General features: G+C 39.3%; 1 protein-coding gene across 3 annotated transcripts in view; it reads right to left on the bottom strand.

The window, feature by feature from the left end:
- Positions 1-26,476, bottom strand: part of atf6 (activating transcription factor 6) — a 91,046-nt gene that overhangs the window by 17,552 nt on the left and 47,018 nt on the right. For all 3 annotated transcript variants that reach the window (XM_063002026.1, XM_063002025.1, XM_063002027.1), the window contains exons 13-14: positions 9,781-9,848; positions 7,079-7,190 (exon numbers count right to left, since the gene is read on the bottom strand). In XM_063002026.1, the coding sequence (XP_062858096.1) occupies positions 7,079-7,190; positions 9,781-9,848 (180 nt within the window). The remainder of the gene's footprint in view (positions 1-7,078; positions 7,191-9,780; positions 9,849-26,476) is intronic.

Below are 26,476 nucleotides of genomic sequence, written 5' to 3' on the forward strand. Positions count from 1 at the left end.
GTGATGAGAAGTTTAATGATACCACGTCCAAAAATGCACGTCAACAAGTAGCGAGTGATCAAAGTGTTTGTGCGCTGATGTGCAGCGTAAAATCAAGGAGGAAAAATAAATGAATCTGAGTGGATTTGGCAACACGAACAGTATGGATTATGGATATGGTTAATAAATATTTTTGCAATGCAGTGTTGGTGTTATGTTTTGTAGAGGATCAAATCAGAAATACTGTAAAGCTTGTGTGTGTGCCGGTGTATTCTGATATAAACTATATTAAGCCCCTGTCCAACCTGTTTACACTCCTCTCCTGCATTTCCCCTCACACCCGTATCCTGCGTTCTTGAGAGCCGAGTTTTGATCGCCGAGCGAACACCGAGTTGCTCCCGAGCCGGTGTTCTGTCGATTTATCCTACCCATCGATTTGTCCTACTGAGCATGCGCACATCGGTTTTGACTCGTTGCGGGGAACGCCTATAATTCTGTGCTACCTTTGCCTAATTTATTTGTTCTAGCGGTTAGTAACGTATGGTTTCGTTTTAATTCTTTAAAAAGTTTAAAGTTTAAGTGTATGTATATGTAATGCTGTTATTATGTGACTTTAAAAAAAAAAAGCTATATAAAAATATTCAAAGTGCTTAAATGAGCTGTACTTGATTGATTACAGTTAAATAACTGTGTATCTTAATAATGCTGTGTTAACGTTGTATTTAACCACGTTTATACATGCCTTTGGTAATTTTAGATGCGTTTTTCATACATCTAGAAAAGCCAATCATTTTTAAATAACCATCTGCGACCTTAACATTATGACAACACAAAATGTATTAGGTTATTTTTCAGTTTTGTGCTTTATTAGCAGTTCAATATGTACAGTAACGGTTGTTTGAAGTTAAAGTTGAGTTTAAAGTGAATTACTGAATGAATATGTTGAGCATTTATTACGTTTTTTATGTACTCAGTTATTTGTATATGTACAACTATTTTTTGCTGCTCCCCTGTCAGTTTAGTTCTAATTATTTGAGATTAAGATGTTCTTCGGGTTAGAATATTATTTACTACAAAATCAAAATGTACATACATCATACATACATCATACACACATACACATATATATATATATATATATATATACATACTGTATATACATATAATACTCACTACATAGCCAACACTACATATACACACTACATAGCCAAAAGAACTCGCTTGTAGTTCTACAATTACTGACTGTAGTCCATCTGTTTCTCTGCATGCTTTGTTAGCTCCCTTCATGCTGTTCGTCAATGGTCAGAACCCCCACAGAGCAGGTATTATTTAGGTGGTGGATCATTCTCAGCACTGCAGTGACACTGACATGGTGGTGGTGTGAGTGGATCAGAAACAGCAGTGCTGCTGGAGTTTTAAAATACAGTGTCCACTCACTGTCCACTCTATTAGACACTCCTACCTAGTTGGTCCACCTTGTAGATGTAAAGTCAGAGACGATCGCTCATCTATTGCTGCTGTTTGAGTCGGTCATCTTCTAGACCTTCATCAGTGGTCACAGGACACTGCCCACAGGGTGCTGTAGGCTGGATATTTTTGGTTGGTGGACCAATCTCAGTCCAGCAGTGAGGTGTTTAAAAACTCAGCACTGCTGTGTCTGATCCATTCATACCAGCACAACACACACTAACACCATGTCAGTGTCACTGCAGTGCTGAGAATGATCCACCACCTAAATAATACCTGCTCTGTAGTGGTCCTGTAGGGGGTCTGACCACTGAAGAACAGGGTGAAAGCAGGTTAAAAAGTATGTAGAGAAACAGATGAACTACAGTCAGTAATTTTAGAACTACAGAGTGCTTATACATGATAAGTTTTTCAGGATGAACTCAAGTTCATATGCATGTATAAATAGCTGGAGGTAATATTGTTATTGAATATTTTAAACTAGTTAGAATTTTGCTAAACCAGATTTTGCCACTGTCTCCATTAATTAATAGGAATTATAAAGCCAAGTGAACTTCATGACAGCAGGGCTGAGTGGTGATTTAAGACAATGCAGAGGATTACTGCATAAGTTGCTCCATGCTGCAAGACAGAGCTGACAAGAGCATGATTGAAATGATAGATATTTAGAGCAGCTATATTATACAGATATACAGATATATTTTATCTAATTTTACCTTTATTATTAAAAAGTTATTGTGAACATTATTTACTGATTTGTACAGCATTGTTACCTGTTTTACTCAGGTGCAGTGTGACAGTAGATGGGTACATTTTAATGTGCAGAATATAACAAATCACACCCAAAATACATATGTAAAAAATGTAGACACATCCACCAGAGACTCAGGATGTGTTGTTGTTAATAAACTAGTTTAAAAATTACACAATTATTTGAGATGTATGGGCTGTATAGTGGCTCAGTGGGTAGCTTTGTTGATTCACAGCAAGAAGGTCCTGGGCTCCATTTACAGGTGGATTCTTTCTGTGAGGAGTTTGCATGTTCTCCCCATGTGTATGTGGGGGGTTTTTTCCGGGTGCTCTAGTTTTCTCCCACAGTCCAAAGACATGCAAGTGAGGTAAATTGAAGATACAAAACTGTCTCTGACTGTGTTTGATATTAAATGTGTGAACTAATAAATCTTGTGTAATGAGTAACTACCTGCCCTGTCATGAATGTAACCATGATGTTAAAATCCTAATAAATAAATTAAAAATTAAGATAAATGTCTGAGAGACAGGTCAATAAATCAAGTGTGCTACCTATCATTTGTAATAAAATATAAGCCCATCGAGATGTGCTAACACTATTTATAATAAGACATAGATCTATCGAGATGCGCTGTCTATTGTTTATAATAATATACATACCTATCGAGATGTCCTACCTATTGTTTATAATATACATACCTATCGAGATGTCCTATCTATTGTTTATAATAATATACATACCTATCGAGATGTCCTACCTATTGTTTATAATAAGATACATACCTATCGAGATGTGCTACCTATAGTTTATAATAAGATACATACCTATCGAGATGTCCTACCTATTGTTTATAATAAGATATAGACCTATCGAGATGTGCTACCTATAGTTTATAATAAGATATAGACCTATCGAGATGTCCTACCTATTGTTTATAATAAGATATAGAGCTATCGAGATGTCCTACCTATTGTTTATAATAAGATACATACCTATCGAGATGTCCTACCTATTGTTTATAATAAGATACATACCTATCGAGATGTCCTACCTATTGTTTATAATAAGATACATACCTATCGAGATGTGCTACCTATAGTTTATAATAAGATACATACCTATCGAGATGTCCTACCTATTGTTTATAATAAGATACATACCTATCGAGATGTCCTACCTATTGTTTATAATAAGATATAGACCTATCGAGATGTCCTACCTATTGTTTATAATAAGATATAGACCTATCGAGATGTGCTACCTATAGTTTATAATAAGATATAGACCTATCGAGATGTGCTACCTATAGTTTATAATAAGATATAGACCTATCGAGATGTGCTACCTATTGTTTATAATAAGATACATACCTATCGAGATGTCCTACCTATTGTTTATAATAAGATACATACCTATCGAGATGTGCTACCTATAGTTTATAATAAGATATAGACCTATCGAGATGTGCTACCTATAGTTTATAATAAGATATAGACCTATCGAGATGTGCTACCTATAGTTTATAATAAGATATAGAGCTATCGAGATGTCCTACCTATTGTTTATAATAAGATACATACCTATCGAGATGTCCTACCTATTGTTTATAATAAGATATAGACCTATCGAGATGTCCTACCTATAGTTTATAATAAGATATAGACCTATCGAGATGTCCTACCTATTGTTTATAATAAGATACATACCTATCGAGATGTGCTACCACTAGTTATAATAAGATACCTATAATTTATAATATGATAGACATAATTTTAATAAGAACAAACTTAAATATTTACTACAGGAATACATTTCGATAGGGTAGGACAAATCGACAGATAGATTTATAAATCTGCGCTACGGTAGGAAGTTTCGATAGGGTAGGACAAATCGACAGATAGATTTATAAATCTGCGCTACGGTAGGAAGTTTCGATAGGGTAGGACAAATCGACAGAACACCGGCAAATCTAGCGCTGAGCTCGGGAGCAACTCGGCGTTCGCTCGGCGATCAAAACTCGGGTCTCGATCGCTAAGTGTGAACTATCCAACAACTCGATCCGACCAGCTCGCAGAGCGTCAGATATCTGATCTGAGTTGTGCAACAGGGAATGAGTGACATGTCGAACAGCCAATGAGAACACAGGATACGGTGTGAGGGAAAACACAGGAGAGGAGTGTAAACAGGTGGGACAGGGGGATAATATAGTTTATATCAGAATACACCGGCACACACACACGTTTTACAGTATTTCTGACCTGATCGTTCTCTACAAAACATAACAACAAAACACCAACATTGCAAAAATATTTATTAACCTCCAACTCACTACAGAACAATCCATGCTATTTGTGTTGCCAAATCCACTCAGATTCATTTATTTTTCCTCCTTGATTTCATCACGTCAGCGCACAAACACTTTGATCTCTCGCTACTTGTTGACGTGCATTTTTGGACGTGGTATCATTAAACTTCTCGTCACTTCTCACGTGTGTTTTTGTTTAAAAAAAAATGGTATTCTACATAGGTATTGGTATCGGTATCGGTATCGGCAAGTACAAAAATACATGTACTCGTACTCGGTAGGGAAAAAATGGTATCGATGCATCCCTACTTTTTACTTAATTTGTAATAGAGGTCTTTAAGTGCAAAGTGACAATGCAAACTGTATAGACCATACAATTAAAAAGAAAATGAGAAATAAATGCACAATACATACTGTAACATTTCAAAACCTTTCAAACATGGTTGAAAACATTAGTGGCTTAACCGATCGCAACTGGTGAAATCGTGACAATTTCACTAATGACAATGAGTTTCATTGCTAATAAGAAATATTAAGATTGTAATTATATAGTGTGTAATAGGCATGAACTAAAAGCAGCTACCACCTTAACTGTTAAGTGCAAATGTCCAAAACACTACAACATTGTTTTGACAGATTAAAATTAGGTCAAACTAAAACCAATCAACTCCCAGGGTCTCATGGGTCTGCTGTTCTCTAAACCTACTGCCTCACGTGTCTGTGTGCAGAGAACCTCATTTTTCTTGAACACATTACGGTGCCTCTGAATCATGGGTGAAATGTTTGTCAGACTCAACGTTTCCTACTCTGAGTAAGACCATATGGTTTCTCTTATTTAAAAAAAAAAAGGGGGGCATTAGAGAGGACCAGTTCCAAAGCCGGGCATTCCAGTCCTGTGCCAATCTCTTTCCACACTCATCATTAACACATTAATTTGTTTACAAACAAGGTGATCCTGGGTGAAACTAATTGTGCTTTGGATTCATAAACTACAGTTGTGCTACAGCGCTGGCAGAAAATTGCAACCAGTTCTTGTGCTCTAAAGGTCTGGTGACTGGCCAATGAATTTAATCAGAATATTAAAGGAAAAATGCAATGCTGTGCAATAGTGGTATAACTAAAGCTATTTATTTCTTGTCATAGCTGCTACTTATTACATTAAATCTTGTTTGTCATGTTGAATTTCCTGGAAACAGGAATAGGTTTGGATAGGTTTATGCCAATAGGCATCTGCAAGCTCCAGTTTAAGGGTGTTTATACACCAGGATCGATTCTGAGCTGATTTTGGAAAAAAGAGTCATGATGTTTTTCAGCATACAGCCTAATTCTGTGAACTGATTGCTCAACTTTAACAAGTACATTGGAAATACATGCATTCCTTTATTTTTCTTACTTAAAAGTTAAAGTCTGTAATTTTAAGAAAGCTACAGTGCTGTGGAAAAAGTCTTTGCCCCCTTCCCAATTTCTTCTGTTGGCCAGGCCCTACAGGAAAAGTATTTACCACTTTAGCTACTAAATCAACCAGTTAACCAAATTAATTAAGAATTGGGTTCAATTTTACCAGGCATAATTACCACCAGACCTGTTAAATCTAAACACCACTTAAATAGAACCTGTCTGGCAATGTGAAGAATGTTAGAAGGTCTCAAAAAGCAGTACATAGTTTGACATGTTAAGGAGATTTAAATACAGATGTGAAACAAAGCCATTGCTAAACCACAATGAGAGCCATTATCCACAAAAAGAGAAGATTTGAAACGATGGTGAACCTTCCCAGGATTGGCTGGCCTACCAAAATTGAGAATTTTCGGAAAACCTTAGGGAGAAAGATGACTGAACTGACTGACAGTTCTCTCTCGCTTAAAGAGCAAAAAATGATGGAACAACGTAGTGTCCGACTACACTGACTCTACCACCAAATCACGTCTACCACCAAAGCGATTGTCAACAAACTTGCAATAAATTAAAATGTAAAAATAAATGTACATGGTATAGTTACCAGCCTGCTTTATGGTGTAGTAATTTATTTATTTATTTTGATTTTAAAGTCATGTTTTACACTCTGGTTACATTCATGACAGGAACGGTAGTTACTCATTACACAAGATTCATCAATTCTCAAGGTTATATCGAATCGTCATGGACAATTTAGTGTCTCCAATTCACCTCACTTGCACGTCTTTGGACTGTGGGAGGAAACCGGAGCACCCGGGGGAAACCCACGCAGACACGAGGAGAACCTGCAAACTCCACACGGAAAGGACCCGGACTGCCCCATCTGAGGATCTAACCCAGGTGTGAGGTGACAGTGCTACCCACCAAGCCACCGCTGTAAGGTGTAGACCTATTCAAACAAAGTAAGAGCAGCTAATCTGAAGGTTTGTGTTGCCTGGTAACAGTTCTACTCTATTTGTCTATGATTTAAGAAACAATCTGTTGTAGCACCTGCATGAGCAATATCACAATCAATACAGGTGTTATACTAAATACTGTGGCTTCTCTATGATAAATATAGGAAAATAACTGTAAGAGCTCAAAGTTGTGTGTGAGAAAATATAATTAAAAAACTAACTCACCCTGCGGAAAGAGACAACATAAAAGGTGTCTCCTCTTCGGTTGATCTCGTCAAAGAAATCACTGTAAGTGCGATGAGGTGCATAATAGACCTGCAGCTCGTTACCTGAGTGCCTACAAAGTGAAAAATTAATAAACCTTGAAATACAATCAATGAGAAAAGAAAACCACCAAACACTTATGAGCTGCTTCTTTTTACAATAAATTTAAAACTGACCTGTCACCCCCAGGATATGATAACCATGGACAGTTATTTAAAAAATCATGAATACCAGTTTGTTTAACTTGAACACTTTTCAGTGTATTTATAGTAGCTATTAAACAATATATTGCTGATTTGAGCTATGAAAGATTGAGTGTGGTGCTGGATCTATAGACAATTTTAAGATTTGGGATGCACTGATAGTTTTAATATACACCGATGAGGCATAACATTATGACCACCTCCTTGTTTTTACACTCACTGTTTATTTTATCAGCTCCACTTACCATATAGAAACACTTTGTAGTTCTACAATTACTGACTGTAGTCCATCTGTTTCTCTACATACTGTTTTAGCCTGCTTTCACCCTGTTCTTCAATGGTCAGGACCCCCACAGGACCACTACAGAGCAGGTATTATTTAGGTGGTGGATGATTCTCAGCACTGCTTTGACACTGACATGGAGGTGGTGTGTTAGTGTGTGTTGTGCTGGTATGAGTGGATCAGACACAGCAGCGCTGATGGAGTTTTTAAACACCTCACTGTCACTGCTGGACCGAGAATACTCCACCAACCAAAAATATCCAGCCAACAGCGCCCCGTGGGCAGCGTCCTGTGACCACTGATGAAGGTCTAGAAGATGACCACCTCAAACAGCAGCAATAGATGAGCGATCGTCTCTGACTTTACATCTACAAGGTGGACCAACTAGGTAGGAGTGTCTAATAGAGTGGGCAGTGAGTGGACACAGTATTTAAAAACTCCAGCAGCACTGCTGTGTCTGATCCACTTGTATCAGCACAACACACACTAACACACCACCATGTCAGTGTCACTGCAGTGCTAAGAATGATTCAACACCTAAATAATACCTACTCTGTGGTGGTCCTGACCATTGAAGAACAGGGTGAAAGCAGGCTAAAAAAGTATGTAGAGAAATAAATGGACTACAGTCAGTAACGACAAAGGTCCTATATGGTAAATGGAGCTGAGAAAATGGACAGTGAGTGTAGAAACCAGGAGGTGGTTTTAATGTTATGGCTGATCGATGAATATTAAAACATTAACATTAGTCGCTCATTTATTTATTAAAAGATCTATTAGAGAACTACAACAAACTGGTTCTATAAATCAAGTAAACAAAGTAGGAGGTTTAATTTGATCTTAAAAATTTACAACTAAGCCATGTTTATATTCAAGTGTTTAAATTCAGCAATAGGAGGCAACATAAGATATGATTGCAAAAAGGATCAGAGCTGTAATTTGGTCAAAGGCGATAACTGTATTTAATACTGTATTTAGTGTGTAACTGACTCCACAGCAGCACTGATCCTGTTTATCCTTTCACTTATCTTTCCTCGTCTTCGCTGATTACTCTATAAACAAGCAAACTTTTTGATGTATTTGTATTATTGAACTAATAAACAACAAAACCATTACACAAACACAAACTGAAGCTGTTTTATGCTGTTTCAAGTTCCCTCATGCAGGTTTGAAGTTGAATAAAATACAAAGCCCTGCAATTCAGCAATTTGTTGTATATTTTAATGGGATGCTATATGCTTGTCAGCTAATAGTTGCATTTTTTTCTATTTTATTTGCATTTTCTCCCATTTTCTCCCAATTTAGCGTAAACAATCTGTCTTCCGCTGCTGGGGATCACGCCTCCTCCAACTCGAGCGCAGCTCTTAGCGAAACCCTTTTTCACCCATGAACTCTGCACAGGCACCTCTCTATCTGCCAATCAGGGTCCTTACACAGTGTTTGAAGACCCCCACCCACATAGTCCGGTCATCCCGCCATAGCAAAACTGTGTCTGCTGCAGGAACTGCCAATTATGCCCGCTAGATAGCGGACAGCTGACCGGTGGCAATGCCGGGTTTCGAACCGAGGAGTTTAGAATCTCGGTGCTGGTGTGCTAGCGGAATATCCCGCTGCGCCACCTGGGCGCCCATGGTTGCATTTTTTAGTCCTTTATTTTGGGGTCGCCACAGTGGATCATTCCGGTCTGACCTGACAATAGCACCGGTGAGATCCTGAAACATTCCTAAAACTTACATTTTGGAACTGGTGGTTATTTAACAAGAGTAGTTGTGTTGGAAAAACAAACTTCAATACCATTCATATCATGTTAATCTGATTCTTTTACATTTGGGGTGGAATTTGCTAGATAGATAAAGTGCTCCTGAACAACTTTTTAACACCACTGTTTATGTAAAAGTTGAATAACTTGCAACAAAAATCATACCAATCTAGTACCAATTTAGTAACAATTCTTATTATAACATGCACTGATTTGCTAAAATGATATTTGTAATCAGAACACACCAAACTGTTAAACTCAAAACATTATATTTGCCACTTGAATCAATTTAATTAATAATTATTTAATTTTAATCAATATTCAAATATAATCATCACATCATATCCTGTCACTGCTGATATGTAGTACTGGGCTTTAAAAAAAAATGAAAAGCCTTAATGCATATGTATGTACTTACTTTTCAGAAGATTCTGAATACTGGACAGTCACAATCTGTGCCACTTCCGCCTTCTTATTACCCATTTTCTGTAAAACAAGGTGAAAAATAGAAAAGATAAAAACATTTATGACTGTTACTGAAAAAATACATGACATAAATGGGTGCTTGTGTGTACAACGGTATATTTTACATGGAATAAACACTTAAACAAAGTAAAAAAACAAAACAAAACTGTACAGTGGTACCTTGAAACTTGACGTCAATTGGTTCTTAGTTTAAAAGGCGTCGAGTTTCAAGGTATTTTTTCCAATAAGGATGTATGGGAAACCTGTTTTAGGCATAAGTAAAATAATAGGTTTGTTTTTGACACTCAAGCTGTAACACAAGTTTAAAAGTGAAACAGTAGAAAAATCCAGCTAAACACAGATACATGTGGAAGCTTTCAGAGTGAATCTGACGGTCATTTCACACAAATGCAGATTTGTCTCATATTCGCACTTTGATGACATATTATTGCACCACTCAAGCCAACCACTGAACAAAGCGGCTCATTTGAAATTAGATAAATAATTTTTTTTTTAAACAAACTGAACACGTTGAGTTTAAGGGAAACGTTGAGTTTAAGGGTACAAATTTCTTGACGAAGGGCATGGAGTTTCAAAGATTCTGAGTTTAAGGGACGTTGAGTTACAAGGTTCCACTGTATATGTAAAATTGGGATGTCTCCTTTCTTTCTTTACTTTTAAACTGTGAAATTTACCAGTGGATTCTAGGAATGGAATGGAAAACTAACAGGTTGTTATAGTGGTTTAAACAGCACACATTCCTGGCTGAAGCATAAATGTGTGTGTGTGTGTGTGTGTGTGTGTGTGTGTGTGTGTGTGTGTGTGTGTGTGTGTGTGTGTGCGTGTGTTTTTGTGAAAAGTCAGGACTTGAATCAGAAAACACACCCACACTATCAGGACCTCGGCGCATGTTAGGACCTAAAATGAGGTCCTGATTTTTCTGACCACGCTATCGTGTTCAGCATGCTCTAAAACGTATCTGCTCTGAGTTTTTTTGATGTCCTAAAATTTCTCTCAGGCCTGAAACAGACTGGGGTGTGGGTGTAGCACTTTTGGCTCACGAGTGTGCACGCCAACTAGTGGACGCTCGAAGAAGTTTTACCCCACTTCAAGATGGCGGCTCTTCCTGACGTCACGAAATAACGCTTGCAATACACAGTGTTAGCAGGCTACCCTGCATTAGCATATCAGGCTATGCTTTAGCGCGAATTAAGGAAAATATAAACATAGCACAGACATATTCTTGTCTTTAAATGTGAACCAATAGACTATTAATCTAAGCAAATAAGCGACACTAACACCAGCACTTTACTTTTATGAAAACATCAAATAAATTCATACATTAAAACACATGTACAGTATATCACTTGTGTATATCATTTTGTGTAGCCAACACACTGACATTTTGCACACACACACACGCGCGCACATATGGATATAGATCGCTCTTTATCTTTTACCTTAGTGCGGTGTGGTTTAAAATTAATTTAGGTTGAGGAGTCAACTTTAGTGATTCCAAAGGCAGGAGTCGGAATCGACTCCTACAAACTGATACATACTGTGAATGGAAGTCACTGGAAGAGTCAACTCGATTGATTCAAGCGGCAGAGTCGAGAGTTGGAGTCGAATCCTAAAAACTGAATCGTTTTGGAGGAAGGTGAATTTTCCCGGGAAAATGACGTCATCGTTTGTGATTTTGGGACAGTGTACTGTGTTCTCTGGTGAGTACAAACGAGTTTGTGTTTTAAATGTTTTAAAACGGCATAATTTACATTAGTGTTTCGTTTTGTTTTATTAATTACAAAGAAATATAAGGTGTTAGGACTGTTTAAAAGAGTGGAAACAGCATACTGTGTGCTCACTTAGCGTTATAGAAAGAAAGGAGAGAAAACGCTCAATGTAAAATAAAGTTATACAAACTGTGTTAAAAATGGAGGAGACAAAAATGTTGTAAAGGAATGAAGACAAAATGGTATATAGAAAGTGAGAAGGAGAATATCAGTCAGTGATGTAGGAGAGGAACATGTGGATTAAAAGGCCTGAGTAAAGCACACAGTAAGAGAAGGGACTTTAAACATGTATTTAAACTTTAAACATGTAAGTGGAACATGTACAGAGAGGGTAGTGGATTAAAGGCCTAAATAAAGCACACAGTAAAAGTTTTTTAATTTAAGGATATCTATTTTTATTTCAAATTGAAACACTATTTGAGGGTAATAGGAAATAAGGCAGGTTATAATAAATATTATAAGCATGTGCAAGAACAGGGCCTAAACCTTGCAAATTTGATGCTTAATCTTTATGCCCTGTCAGGTCTGTAATACAGTAATTTGTGTTCACTGTTTGTTCAGTAAATGTAATGCATGTTTACTGGGGTTCAGAGTGTACTTCTGTACTCACATCATCAATAAGGATAAAGGGAGGCATATTCATTTCATAATTTTACAGTACACTAAGTGGTTAGATTTATTTGGTCATGAATGAGTATGTTATAAATTATATTTTTAATGCATTTCTTTTAATTCATAGCTTCAAGTTGGATTCTGTATGGATGTACGATGTCAAGAAAAACTAGGCGAAGCCCCACAAAAGATGCTGTTGAACACATTCTTTCAGGCACAGATAAACCATGGTTTGAAGAGAGATTTATTAACGAGTATAAAGGTAGGTCTAATTTTTCTACAGTAGTTTTGCAGTATTATTTTAGTCTCTTTCTTTTAAGTAGTGTTTAATCAACTAAATGATAGTTAAACTGTTTTTTTCTTAGAGTAAATAATGTTTGTTTTTTATGCTAGGCAGGGGAGTATTTGCCCTTGTGCTTATTGAAAAAGGAAGCTTTGTCCTCGAATATCGAGGGGACCTTATTTCGCAACAGGAGTCCTTTGAAAGACAAAGAAGATACTCAGAAAAACAAAATAGTCTTTTTTAAACAGTCAGTAAACGGAGGTCCTGAAAATGACTTTCTTAGACACTTTTTGGGGTGAAGGCTGATTTTCTACTTCAAGTCTACAAGGTCCTGATAATGTCATTACCAGAAAGTGTGTGTGTGTCGAGTCCTGATATTGTAGCTTAGCGTATATGAAATAGAACGCATTAAAATTAAACCATATTTTGGTTATAAATTGTGTATTGTGACAATAGATTGGTGTTATTAATGCTACTGTAATGTATTCATGTCTTATTTCATTCTAACTTTATAGGAAAAGACAAAAACCAGCATGTCACCTGCTGAACCTGACTGTTCTGATGGGCAGAGAGGAGAAATCAGAGCAGTGAAGGTAAACATGCATTATTTAAACACAGTGTAAACACACAAAATGTAAATAATTTTACCTTAATAAACACTTTAAACCAGTTAAACAGTCAGTAAACGGAGGTCCTGAAAATGACTTTCTTAGACACTTTTTGGGGTGAAGGCTGATTTTCTACTTCAGGTGTAAAAGGTCCTGATAATGTCATTACCAGAAAGTGTGTGTGTGTGGAGTCCTGATATTGTAGCTTAGCGTATATTAAATAAATTGTATTAATATTAAACCATGTTTTAGTTATAAATTGTGTTTTGTGACAATAGATTGGTGTTATTAATGCTACTGTAATGTATTCATGTCTTATTTCATTCTAACTTTTTAGGAAAAGACAAAAACCAGCAAGTCACCTGCTGAACCTGACTGTTCTGATGGGCAGAGAGGAGAAATCAGAGCGGTGAAGGTAAACATGCATTATTTAAACACAGTGTAAACACATAAAATTTAAATAATTCCACCTTAATAAACACTTTAAACCAGTTAAACAGTCAGTAAACGGAGGTCCTGAAAATGACTTTCTTAGACACTTTTTGGGGTGAAGGCTGATTTTCTACTTCAAGTCTACAAGGTCCTGATAATGTCATTACCAGAAAGTGTGTGTGTGTCGAGTCCTGATATTGTAGCTTAGCGTATATTAAATAAATTGTATTAATATTTAACCATATTTTGGTTATAAATTGTGTTTTATGACAATAGATTGGTGTTATTAATGCTACTGTAATGTCTTAATAGCTTATTTCATTCTAACTTTTTAGGAAAAGACAAAAACCAGCAAGTCACCTGCTGAACCTGACTGTTCTGATGGGCAGAGAGGAGAAATCAGAGCGGTGAAGGTAAACATGCATTATTTAAACACAGTGTAAACACACAAAATGTTAATAATTCCACCTTAATAAACACTTTAAACCAGTTAAACAGTCAGTAAACGGAGGTCCTGAAAATGACTTTCTTAGACACTTTTTGGGGTGAAGGCTGATTTTCTACTTCAAGTGTACAAGGTCCTGATAATGTCATTACCAGAAAGTGTGTGTGTGTGGAGTCCTGATATTGTAGCTTAGCATAATTAAAATCCAATTTAAAAAATCAATCTTCTATTTTGTTCATAATAAGTTTCATATTTTGTAATTTGATGTTGGGTTTAAACATCTTTCTTCTATTAGAATGTAAATGATGATCTTCAGACTGTAAAGAGCAGTGACATATTTGATCACGATTCTTTTTTGGATACTGATGAGAGGGAAGACCTGACTAAAGCAGAGGTAAAATTGTTGTTTCTACCTAGTGGTAATACCAGACATCCCAAGTTGCAAAAACTCATTTCCAGGAGGTACCCCCGGACCACGCCCCCTTGGACCCCTTACAGTACTGTAACAGTATACAGTCTAAGCAATTGAGGGTTAAGGGCCTTGCTCAAGGGCCCAACAGTGCCAACCTGGCAGTGGTGGGGCTTGAACCGGCAACCTTCTGGTTACTAGTCCAGTACCTTAACCACTAGGCTACAATATATACATAAATAAAAAAAAATTAAAAAAGGTAAAAAAAAAAACCTCGCACACATCAAAGGACATGGGTGATAACAGAACTTTTAGAAGCTGCTTACAGAGCTACTTAGCTACAGTGGGGCCAAAAAGTATTTAGTCAGCCACTGATTGTGCAGGTTCTCCTACTTAGAAAGATGAGAGAGGTCTGTAATTTTCATCATAGCTACACTTCAACTATGAGAGACAAAATGAGAAAAAAATCCAGGAAATCACATTGTAGGATTTTTAAAGAATGTATTTGTAAATTATGGTGGAAAATAAGTATTTGGTCAATAACAAACAAGCAAGATTTCTGGCTCTCACAGACCTGTAACTTCTTCTTTAAGAAGCTCTTCTGTCCTCCACTCGTTACCTGTATTAATGGCACCTGTTTGACCTCGTTATCTGTATAAAAGACACCTGTCCACAGCCTCAAACACTCAGACTCAAAACTCAACCATGGCCAAGACCAAAGAGCTGTCGAAGGACACCAGGAAGAAAATTGTAGACCTGCACCAGGCTGGGAAGAGTGAATCTACAATAGGCAAGCAGGTTGGTGTGAATAAATCAACTGTGGGAGCAATTGTAAGAAAATGGAAGACGTACAAGACCATTGATAATCTCCTTCGATCTGGGGCACCACGCAAGATCTCATCCCGTGGGGTCAAAATGATTATGAGAACGGTGAGCAAAAATCCCAGAACTACACGGAGGGACCTGATGAATGACCTGCAGAGAGCTGGGACCAAAGTAACAAAGGGACCATCAGTAACACACTACGCCGAGAGGGACTCAAATCCTGCAGTGCCAGGCGTGTCCCCCTGCTTAAGCCAGTACATGTCCAGGCCCGTCTGAAGTTTGCCAGAGAGCATATGGATGATCCAGAAGAGGATTGGGAGAATATCATGTGGTCAGATGAAACCAAAATGGAACTTTCTGGTAAAAACTCAACTCGTCGTGTTTGGAGGAAGAAGAAGAACCCAAGAACACCATACCTACTGTGAAGCATGGGGGTGGAAACATCATGCTTTGGGGCTGTTTTTCTGCAAAGGGGACAGGACGACTGATCCGTGTTAAGGGAAGAATGAACTGGGTCGTGTATCGTGAGATTTTAATCCAAAACCTCCTTCCATCAGTGAGAGCATTGAAGATGGAACGTGGCTGGGTCTTCCAGCATGACGATGATCCCAAACACACCGCTCGGGCCACGAAGGAGTGGCTCCGTAAAAAGCACTTCAAGGTCCTGGAGTGGCCTAGCCAGTCTCCAGACCTCAACCCCATAGAAAATTTGTGGAGTCTGTGTTGGCCAGCGACAGCCCCAAAACATCACTGCTCTAGAGGAGATCTGCATGGAGGAATGGGCCAAAATAGCAGCTACAGTGTGTGCAAACCTGGTGAAGACTTACAGGAAACGTTTCACCTCTGTCATTGCCAACAAAGGTTATGTTACAAGTATTGAGTTGAACTTTTGTTATTGACCAAATACTTATTTTCCACCATAATTTACAAATAAATTCTTTAAAAATCCTACAATGTGATTTCCTGGATTATTTTTTCTCATTTTGTCTCTCATAGTTGAAGTGTAGCTATGATGAAAATTACAGACCTCTCTCATCTTTCTAAGTAGGAGAACCTGCGCAATCAGTGGCTGACTAAATACTTTTTGGCCCCACTGTACATCTTTAGTGCCATGTCCAAACTTAACCAGCTGTCGCATGGAACCTAACACTGACATTCCTGCTGGAATGTTATGATCTATAGTGTCCAATGCTGCACCTAAATTTAACAGAACAAGAAAGAATTTATTTCTTCCCTAAAAGTTGTTACTTTGGAGGTAGGGCGGCATGGTGGCTAAGTGGGTGGCACTGTCGCCTCACAGCAAGAAGGTCCTGGGTTTGAACCCCAGGTGGGGCGGTCCGGGTCCCTTCTGTGTGGAGTTTTCATGTTCTCTCCGTGTCTGCGTGGGTTTCCTCCAGGTGCTCCGGGTTTCCTCCCACAGTCCAAAGACGTGCATGTGAGGTGAATTGGAGACACTAAATTGTCCATGAGTGTGTGTAATATAACCTTGTGAACTGATGAACCTTGTGTACTGAGTAACTACCGTTTTTGTCATGAATGTAACCAAAGTATAAAACATGACATTTACATTTTAGGCATTTAGCAGACGCTGATAGATAGATAGATAGATAGATAGACAGAGAGACAGAGAGACAGAGAGAGAGAGAGAGAGAGAGAGAGTCTGTATTGATCCTTTGCAGGAAATTTCTTTGTTATAGCAGCTCAGACAACAACAACCTCTTGTATACATACAACATTAACTTACAGTGTAAAACAAGCAATAAGATAAAAATGTACAGTATGGTACTATATACAGTGTATCACAAAAGTGAGTACACCCCTCACATTTCTGCAGATATTTAAGTATATCTTTTCATGGGACAACACTGACAAAATGACACTTTGACACAATGAAAAGTAGTCTGTGTGCAGCTTATATAACAGTGTAAATTTATTCTTCCCTCAAAATAACTCAATATACAGCCATTAATGTCTAAACCACCGGCAACAAAAGTGAGTACACCCCTTAGTGAAAGTTCCTGAAGTGTCAATATTTTGTGTGGCCACCATTATTTCCCAGAACTGCCTTAACTCTCCTGGGCATGGAGTTTACCAGAGCTTCACAGGTTTCCACTGGAATGCTTTTCCACTCCTCCATGACGACATCACGGAGCTGGCGGATATTCGAGACTTTGCGCTCCTCCACCTTCCGCTTGAGGATGCCCCAAAGATGTTCTATTGGGTTTAGGTCTGGAGACATGCTTGGCCAGTCTATCACCTTTACCCTCAGCCTCTTCAATAAAGCAGTGGTCGTCTTAGAGGTGTGTTTGGGGTCATTATCATGCTGGAACACTGCCCTGCGACCCAGTTTCCGGAGGGAGGGGATCATGCTCTGCTTCAGTATTTCACAGTACATATTGGAGTTCATGTGTCCCTCAATGAAATGTAACTCCCCAACACCTGCTGCACTCATGCAGCCCCAGACCATGGCATTCCCACCACCATGCTTGACTGTAGGCATGACACACTTATCTTTGTACTCCTCACCTGATTGCCGCCACACATGCTTGAGACCATCTGAACCAAACAAATTAATCTTGGTCTCATCAGACCATAGGACATGGTTCCAGTAATCCATGTCCTTTGTTGACATGTCTTCAGCAAACTGTTTGCGGGCTTTCTTGTGTAGAGACTTCAGAAGAGGCTTCCTTCTGGGGTGACAGCCATGCAGACCAATCTGATGTAGTGTGCGGCGTATGGTCTGAGCACTGACAGGCTGACCCCCCACCTTTTCAATCTCTGCAGCAATGCTGACAGCACTCCTGCGCCTATCTTTCAAAGACAGCAGTTGGATGTGACGCTGAGCACGTGCACTCAGCTTCTTTGGACGACCAACGCGAGGTCTGTTCTGAGTGGACCCTGCTCTTTTAAAATGCTGGATGATCTTGGCCACTGTGCTGCAGCTCAGTTTCAGGGTGTTGGCAATCTTCTTGTAGCCTTGGCCATCTTCATGTAGCGCAACAATTCGTCTTTTAAGATCCTCAGAGAGTTCTTTGCCATGAGGTGCCATGTTGGAACTTTCAGTGACCAGTATGAGAGAGTGTGAGAGCTGTACTACTAAATTGAACACACCTGCTCCCTATGCACACCTGAGACCTAGTAACACTAACGAGTCACATGACATTTTGGAGGGAAAATGACAAGCAGTGCTCAATTTGGACATTTAGGGGTGTAGTCTCTTAGGGGTGTACTCACTTTTGTTGCCGGTGGTTTAGACATTAATGGCTGTATATTGAGTTATTTTGAGGGAAGAATAAATGTACACTGTTATATAAGCTGCACACAGACTACTTTTCATTGTGTCAAAGTGTCATTTTGTCAGTGTTGTCCCATGAAAAGATATACTTAAATATCTGCAGAAATGTGAGGGGTGTACTCACTTTTGTGATACACTGTACATGTAAACTTTTTTATGGTGTATGCATAGCATACAAAATTAGTATTTATTGAGGTATGTAACCATTGGTTTAATGGTGCATGCATAGCATACAGAAGTAGGTATTTCTTATAAATGGTTTATTTGGCTTATTGTGAATTGTTAAACAGTCTGATAGCAGTTATAAGAGGATTTTCTGTAGCGTTCAGTCCTGCATTTAGTCAAGTCAGTCAAGTTAAGTCAACTTTATTTATATAGCGCTTTTTACAATAGACATTGTCTCAAAGCAACTTTACAAAATCCATGACCAACAGATACAAAAACCCCTGTTGAGCGAGCCGAGGGCGACTGTGGCAAGGAAAAACTTCCTGAAAATTACAGGAAGAAACCTTGAGAGGAACCAGACTCAGCAGGGCCCGTCCTTCTTGGGCATTTAGGAGGAATCAGTCTGTGACTGAAGGTGCTCTGTCGAAACACCTCCAGGGAGTGAAGTGGGTGTGAATGGTTTTTGATAATTGAGTTAAGCTTTGTGAGCATTCTTAACTCTGCTACCTGCTGAACTGAGTCCTGTTCAGACCCCACTATGGAGCTGGCCTTTTTGATCTGGTTGTTTATTCGGTTTGTGTCCATTGTTCTAGCACTCTCACCCCAGCAAACCACTCCAAAGAAAAGAGCACTGGCCACCACAGACTGATAAAAGGTGCACAAAGGGGGCCTACTGATGTTAAAAGATTTCAGCCTTCTTAAGAAGTACAGTCTGCTCTGCCCCTTTTTGTACACCATCTCCATGTGTGTAGACCAGTCCAGCTTGTTGTCCAGCTGAACTCCAAGGTACCTGTAGCTGGGTACAAGTTCCACCTCAGTTCCTAGGATAGTAACTGGCTCAGGATCCCTCCTCCTCCTTCTAAAGTCCACCACCATCTCTTTGGTTTTTGTGATGTTTAGTTGTAGGTGGTTGTTGCTACACCAGTCCACAAAGTCCTTAACCGTGCCCCTGTATTCCTGCTCACATCCTGCTCTAATACAACCCACGACTGCTGAATCATCTGAAAACTTCTGAAGAAAACAGTTGTCGGAGTTATATTGAAAGTCCGATGTATACAGCGTAAACAGGAAAGGCGACAGGACTGTTCCTTGTGGGGCCCCCATACTGCTTAAGGTTTTTACAGAGACACAGTTTTTAAGTCGCACAAACTGTGGTCTAGAAGATAGATAGTCCAAAACCCAGGAGACTAGAGCTGGTTCCACATTCATCTTCAGCATCTTTTCACCTAGCCGTGCAGGTTGTACGTATAGTATTGAAGGCACATGAAAAATCGAAAAACATAATCCTCACAGTAGTGTCCACACTGTCCAGATGAGCATGAGCCCTCTGTAACGTATAGATGAGAGCATCATCCACGCCGATGTTTTGTTGGTAGGCGAACTGTAGAGGATCCATGTGTTCCTTCACTCTGGGTCTGATGTGAGCAAGGACTAGTCTCTCTAGCGACTTCATAACATGTGAAGTAAGGGCGACAGGCCTGTAGTCGTTGGGATTTGTTGGGTGTCTCTTTTTGGGAACGGGAACCAAGCAGGAAGTTTTCCACAGAGTGGGGATCCTCTGTAGATGCAAGCTCAGGTTGAAAAGGTGTGTGAAAATGCCACAAAGCTGACTGGAACAAATCCTCAACAGCCTGGGGCAGATTCCGTCAGGTCCAGCTGCTTTTCCCTGCTTAAGTCGATCCAGTTCCCTTTTCACTTGATATGGTTTAAGTGTTAAGGGTGTGGTTACTGATGACAAGGTGGCATTGTGTGCAACAGGTAGAAGGCATTGTGAGGTAGATTGTTCAAATCTGTTGAAGAACAAATTCAGGTCCTCAGCTGTGTCCTGGTCACCATCAAGCAGCCCTCCTTCCTTCTGTTTCAAACCAGTGATCTTTCTCATGCCATTCCAGACCTGACGCACTCCTTCCTGTTGTAACTGTTGTTCTACTCTCTGTTTCCCCTCCTTAATCTCCAACTTCAGTTGTTTTTGAAGTATCTTTGCCTTTTCATGGTCGCCCTCCTTTTTATAATTTTATCCAAAGCGACTTACACAATGAGCTGAACACGATGAGCAATTGAGGGTTAAGGGCCTTGCTCAGGGACCCAACAGTGGCAACTTGGTGGTGGTGGGGCTTGAACCGGCAACCTTCTGTTTACTAGTCCAGTACCTTAACCACTGAGCTATCACTGACATTTAAATCATAATAAACAAACAAACTTTGCAAAATTGTTAGTTAGTCAAATTTTGTGGGGACCTACAATAAACTGCTCTCTTCAAATCCATCAACCGATTTTTTTATTCCTCATTAGATTTAGGTCAGGACCAGGTCAGTGAAGGATAAGATCTGAAAGGTGATTGGTTGTACCTGAGCAACTTAAAAATGGTTACTCTAATGGACTGATTACTTATTCATGCAAGGTTAATAGTTTGTGTTATAATGTGTAAATACAGTTAAAAAAGTAAGACATTTTTAGTCATGGTATGATGTGAGAAAAGAAAATAATTTGAATAGGGTATAATGTTTTTTATAGGCACTGCAAATGAAGTCCATATTAATATGATATTAACAAAGCACACATTTACTTTATCAGGTATCCTGAAGGACAGGAAAAAGTGGAGCAATGAAGAAGTAAATGCTGTTGAGAAACATCTTCTGACATTTATTCCAAGTTGTCGGGTCCCTATAAAGAGAGACTGTGTCTCATGCATCATTGCTGAACCACATGCACTCAGAAATCGAGACTGGACAGCTGTTAAATACTATGTCAAAAACAGAATTACCACTCTTAAAAGAAAGCACTGTTTCTAAAGTACTGTGTAAAATACTTTAATTACATTTTAGTGGTCACTGCAGTAATTGTAGTACCACAATTACAGGCTGTAGTCCATCTGTTTCCATGTTAGTCCCTTTTACTCTGTTTTCTAATGGTCAGGACCACCACAAGACCAAAGTAAAATTTATTTACAATGAAGCATTGTCTCAAAGCAGCTTTACAATTTCCTATTACAATTACGAGGACAGAGCAGGTATTATTTAGGTGGTGGATCATTCTTAGCACTGCAGTGTCACTGACATGGTGGTGGTGTGTTAGTGTGTGTAGTGTTGCTACGAGTGGATCAGACACAGCAGAGCTGCTGGAGTTTTTTTACGCGGCCTACAGCATTTTAGTTGGTGAACTATTTTCAGTCCAGCAGTGACACTGAGGTGTTTAAAAACTCCAGCAGCGCTTCTGTGTCTGATCCCATCATACCAGCACTACACACACTAACACACCACCACCATGTTCAGTGTCACTGCAGTGCTGAGAATCATCCACCACCTAAATAACACCTGCTCTGTAGTGGTCCTGAAAGTTACAGTCTGTAATAGTGGAACTACAAAGGGCAGTGACCAATAAAAAAACAGAATATTAAATGAAAAACATAAAATGCCCATGACTTTGGCACAGTACAGCACATCTGTTGATGTTTTATTTGCACTTTTATGTCGTGTTCAGATATGTTTCTGTTTTATACAGTGAGGAAAATAAGTATTTGATACACTGCTGATTTTGCAACTTTTCCCACCTACAAAGAATGGAGAGGCCTGTAATTTTTATCGTAGGTACACTTCAACTGTAAGAGACAGAATCTAAAAAAAAAAAATCCAGAAAATCACATTGTATGATTTTTAAATAATTAATTTTCATTTTATTGCATGAAATAAGTATTTGATACAATGGAAAAACAGAAGTTAATATTTGGTACAGAAACCTTTACAGAGGTCAGACATTTCCTGTAGTTCTTGACCAAGTTTGCACACACTGCAGCAGGGATTTTGGCCCACTCCTCCATACAGATCTTCTCCAGATCTTTCAGGTTTCGGGGCTGTCACTGGGCAACATTAAGTTTAAGCTGCCTCCAAAGATTTTCTATTGGGTTCAGGTCTGGAGACTGGCTAGGCCACTCAAGGACCTTGAAATGCTTCTAACGGTGCCACTCCTTAGTTGCGGGTCATTGTCATGCTGGAAGACCCAGCCACGACCCATCTTCAATGCTCTTACTGAAGGAAGGAGGTTGTTGGCCAAAATCTCGCTATACATGACCCCATCCATCATCCCTTCAATACGGTGCAGTTGTTGTGTCCCCTTTGAAGAAAAGTACCCCCAAATTATGATGTTTCCACCCCCATGCTTCACGGTTGGGACGGGTTGTACTCATCCTCCTTCTTCCTCCAAACACAGAGAGTGGAGTTGATACCAAAAAGCTCTATTTTGGTCTCATCTGACCACATGACCTTCTCCCATGCCTCCTCTGGATCATCCAGATGGTCATTGGCGAACTTTAAACGGGCCTGGACATGTGCTGGCGTGAGCAGGGGGACCTTGCGTGCCCTGCAGGATTTTAATCCATGGTGGCGTAGTGTGTTACTAACGGTAATCTTTGAGACTGTGGTCCCAGCTCTCTCCAGGTCATTGACCAGGTCCTCCTGTGTGGTTCTGGGCTGATTCCTGACCTTTCTCAGGATCATCCTTACCCCACGAGGTGAGATCTTGCATGGAGCAGCAGACCGAGGAAGATTGACAGTCATCTTGTGTTTCTTCCATTTTCTAATAATTGCGCCAACAGTTGTTGCCTTCTCACCAAGCTGCTTGCTATTGTCCTGTAGCCCATCCCAGCCTTGTGCAGGTCTACAATTTTGTCCCTGGTGTCCTTAGACAGCTCTTTGATCTTGGCCATAGTAAGGAGGTTGGAGTGTGATTGATTGAGTGTGTGGACAGGTGTCTTTTATACAGGTAACAAGTTCAAACAGGTGCAATAAATACAGGTAATGAATGCAGAATAGGAGGAGCTTCTTAAAGAAAAACTAACAGGTCTGTGAGAGCCAGAATTCTTGCTGGTTGGTAGGTGATCAAATACTTATTTCATACAATAAAATGCAAATTAATTATTTAAAAATCATACAATGTGATTATCTGGATTTTTTTTTAGATTCTGTCTCTCACAGTTGAAGTGTCCCTACGATAAAAATTACAGGTCTCTCCAGTCTTTGTAGGTGGGAAAAGTTGCAAAATCGGCGGTGTATCAAATAATTATTTTCTTCACTATATATTAGCACATCTGTTGACATTTTGTTTGCACTTTTATATCGTGTTTAGATAATTCTGTTTTATAAATCTATGCATACTACAATGTTGATAGTCTAAATGATAAGCAGCTTTGTTAAAAGCAGTCAATATGTCTGTTACTCTCGTCATGCTGAATGGTAATGTCTTTTACATGTTTATAAAAGGCACTATATTAAAAACTCTGTTTTAAATCATAAGTGTTTAGTTGTTTTGTTTTTTATAATAAGAACAAGCTGTGTCTTAATCATACTCTATTAATTGTTGTCGATGTAGTCCTGAGTTTTCTTTATGTCCCAAATATGTTAGTAGTAACTGACTTTAAAGTGTGTGTGCTTTTATGTCCTAAAAATGAACATAAACCAGAAATTAAGTCCTAACATTTAACATAAACCTGAAAAATAGAAAATTTTTAAAAAAGTAAAAAAATAAAAAAAGCAACAGACAGAGATGATATGTGAGCTAAATAAATCCAAAAAATAGTCTTATTTTGTTTCCAGGACCTTTAGAAAGGCAGGTCCTGATATGACTGCGGTTTCTCTTACGTCCCCATTTTTCACATAAACGCGTATGTGTGTGTGTGTGTGTGTCAGTGTGTGTTTGTGGCAGAGGGATCAAGTAAAGTGATAAAACAGAGAGCTGAGTACTAAAAAATTAAAATGAAGTACTGTCACAGAATAACTATACACAAAACGCTCCATGTGTGGATTACTTAGGCATTCAGTTTAAAAAGACAAAAGACTGCATCTCATTGAGATAGGAACACATCTTATTGCAGCTGAGGATTAGGTAAAACAGTCTACAGTGTTCCTTCCACTTATCACTCCAGATAATCTGACTCATGAGAGAAGCTTCATCCAGCTGTCAGATGTTGCTGCTTTTGGGCTTCTTCCTGATTCTTTTGGGCAGCCAAAGAGTTTTGTGGCCAGATAAACCAATCCATCAGAGAGGAAGTTTAATCTTAAATGCAACTGTGTGTTCCAAAAGGAAAGTGACCCAAAACATTTAGCTTTGACATGGCTAAAAATACGTTTCTGAGGTGGCCTTTGTAAAGTCCTGAGTTTAACACTATTATAAATATGCAAACCATATACAGAGGTACCTTGTAACTTGACGTCCCCTAAACTCGAAGCTCTTCGTCGAGAAATTCATACCCTTAAACTTGACGCTTCCCTTAAACTCAACGTGTTCAGCTTAAAATTATCAAATTGATAATGAACAGCCGCTTTGTTCAGAGCTCAGTTTAAGTGGTGCAATAAGACAACATCAAAGTGAAAAGAATCTGCATTTATGTGGAATAACCGTTACTAAATTTACTCAGAAAGCATCCACATGTACAGTGTATCACAAAAGTGAGTACACCCCTCACATTTCTGCAGATATTTAAGTATATCTTTTCATGGGACAACACTGACAAAATGACACTTTGACACAATGAAAAGTAGTCTGTGTGCAGCTTATATAACAGTGTAAATTTATTCTTCCCTCAAAATAACTCAATATACAGCCATTAATGTCTAAACCACCGGCAACAAAAGTGAGTACACCCCTAAGAGACTACACCCCTAAATGTCCAAATTGAGCACTGCTTGTCATTTTCCCTCCAAAATGTCATGTGATTTGTTAGTGTTACTAGGTCTCAGGTGTGCATAGGGAGCAGGTGTGTTCAATTTAGTAGTACAGCTCTCACACTCTCTCATACTGGTCACTGAAAGTTCCAACATGGCACCTCATGGCAAAGAACTCTCTGAGGATCCTAAAAGACGAATTGTTGCGCTACATGAAGATGGCCAAGGCTACAAGAAGATTGCCAACACCCTGAAACTGGGCTGCAGCACAGTGGCCAAGATTATACAGCGTTTTAAAAGAACAGGGTCCACTCAGAACAGACCTCGAGTTGGTCGTCCAAAGAAGCTGAGTGCACGTGCTCAGCGTCACATCCAACTGCTGTCTTTGAAAGATAGGCGCAGGAGTGCTGTCAGCATTGAAAAGGTGGGGGGTCAGCCTGTCAGTGCTCAGACCATACGCCGCACACTACATCAAATTGGTCTGCATGGCTGTCACCCCAGAAGGAAGCCTCTTCTGAAGTCTCTACACAAGAAAGCCCGCAAACAGTTTGCTGAAGACATGTCAACAAAGGACATGGATTACTGGAACCATGTCCTATGGTCTGATGAGACCAAGATTAATTTGTTTGGTTCAGATGGTCTCAAGCATGTGTGGCGGCAATCAGGTGAGGAGTACAAAGATAAGTGTGTCATGCCTACAGTCAAGCATGGTGGTGGGAATGCCATGGTCTGGGGCTGCATGAGTGCAGCAGGTGTTGGGGAGTTACATTTCATTGAGGGACACATGAACTCCAATATGTACTGTGAAATACTGAAGCAGAGCATGATCCCCTCCCTCCGGAAACTGGGTCGCAGGGCAGTGTTCCAGCATGATAATGACCCCAAACACACCTCTAAGACGACCACTGCTTTGTTGAAGAGGCTGAGGGTAAAGGTGATGGACTGGCCAAGCACGTCTCCAGACCTAAACCCAATAGAACATCTTTGGGGCATCCTCAAGCGGAAGGTGGAGCAGCGCAAAGTCTCGAATATCCGCCAGCTCCGTGATGTCGTCATGGAGGAGTGGAAAAGCATTCCAGTGGCAACCTGTGAAGCTCTGGTAAACTCCATGCCCAGGAGAGTTAAGGCA

This window comes from Trichomycterus rosablanca, chromosome 9 (assembly GCF_030014385.1).
Source record: "Trichomycterus rosablanca isolate fTriRos1 chromosome 9, fTriRos1.hap1, whole genome shotgun sequence".
NCBI lineage: Eukaryota > Metazoa > Chordata > Actinopteri > Siluriformes > Trichomycteridae > Trichomycterus > Trichomycterus rosablanca.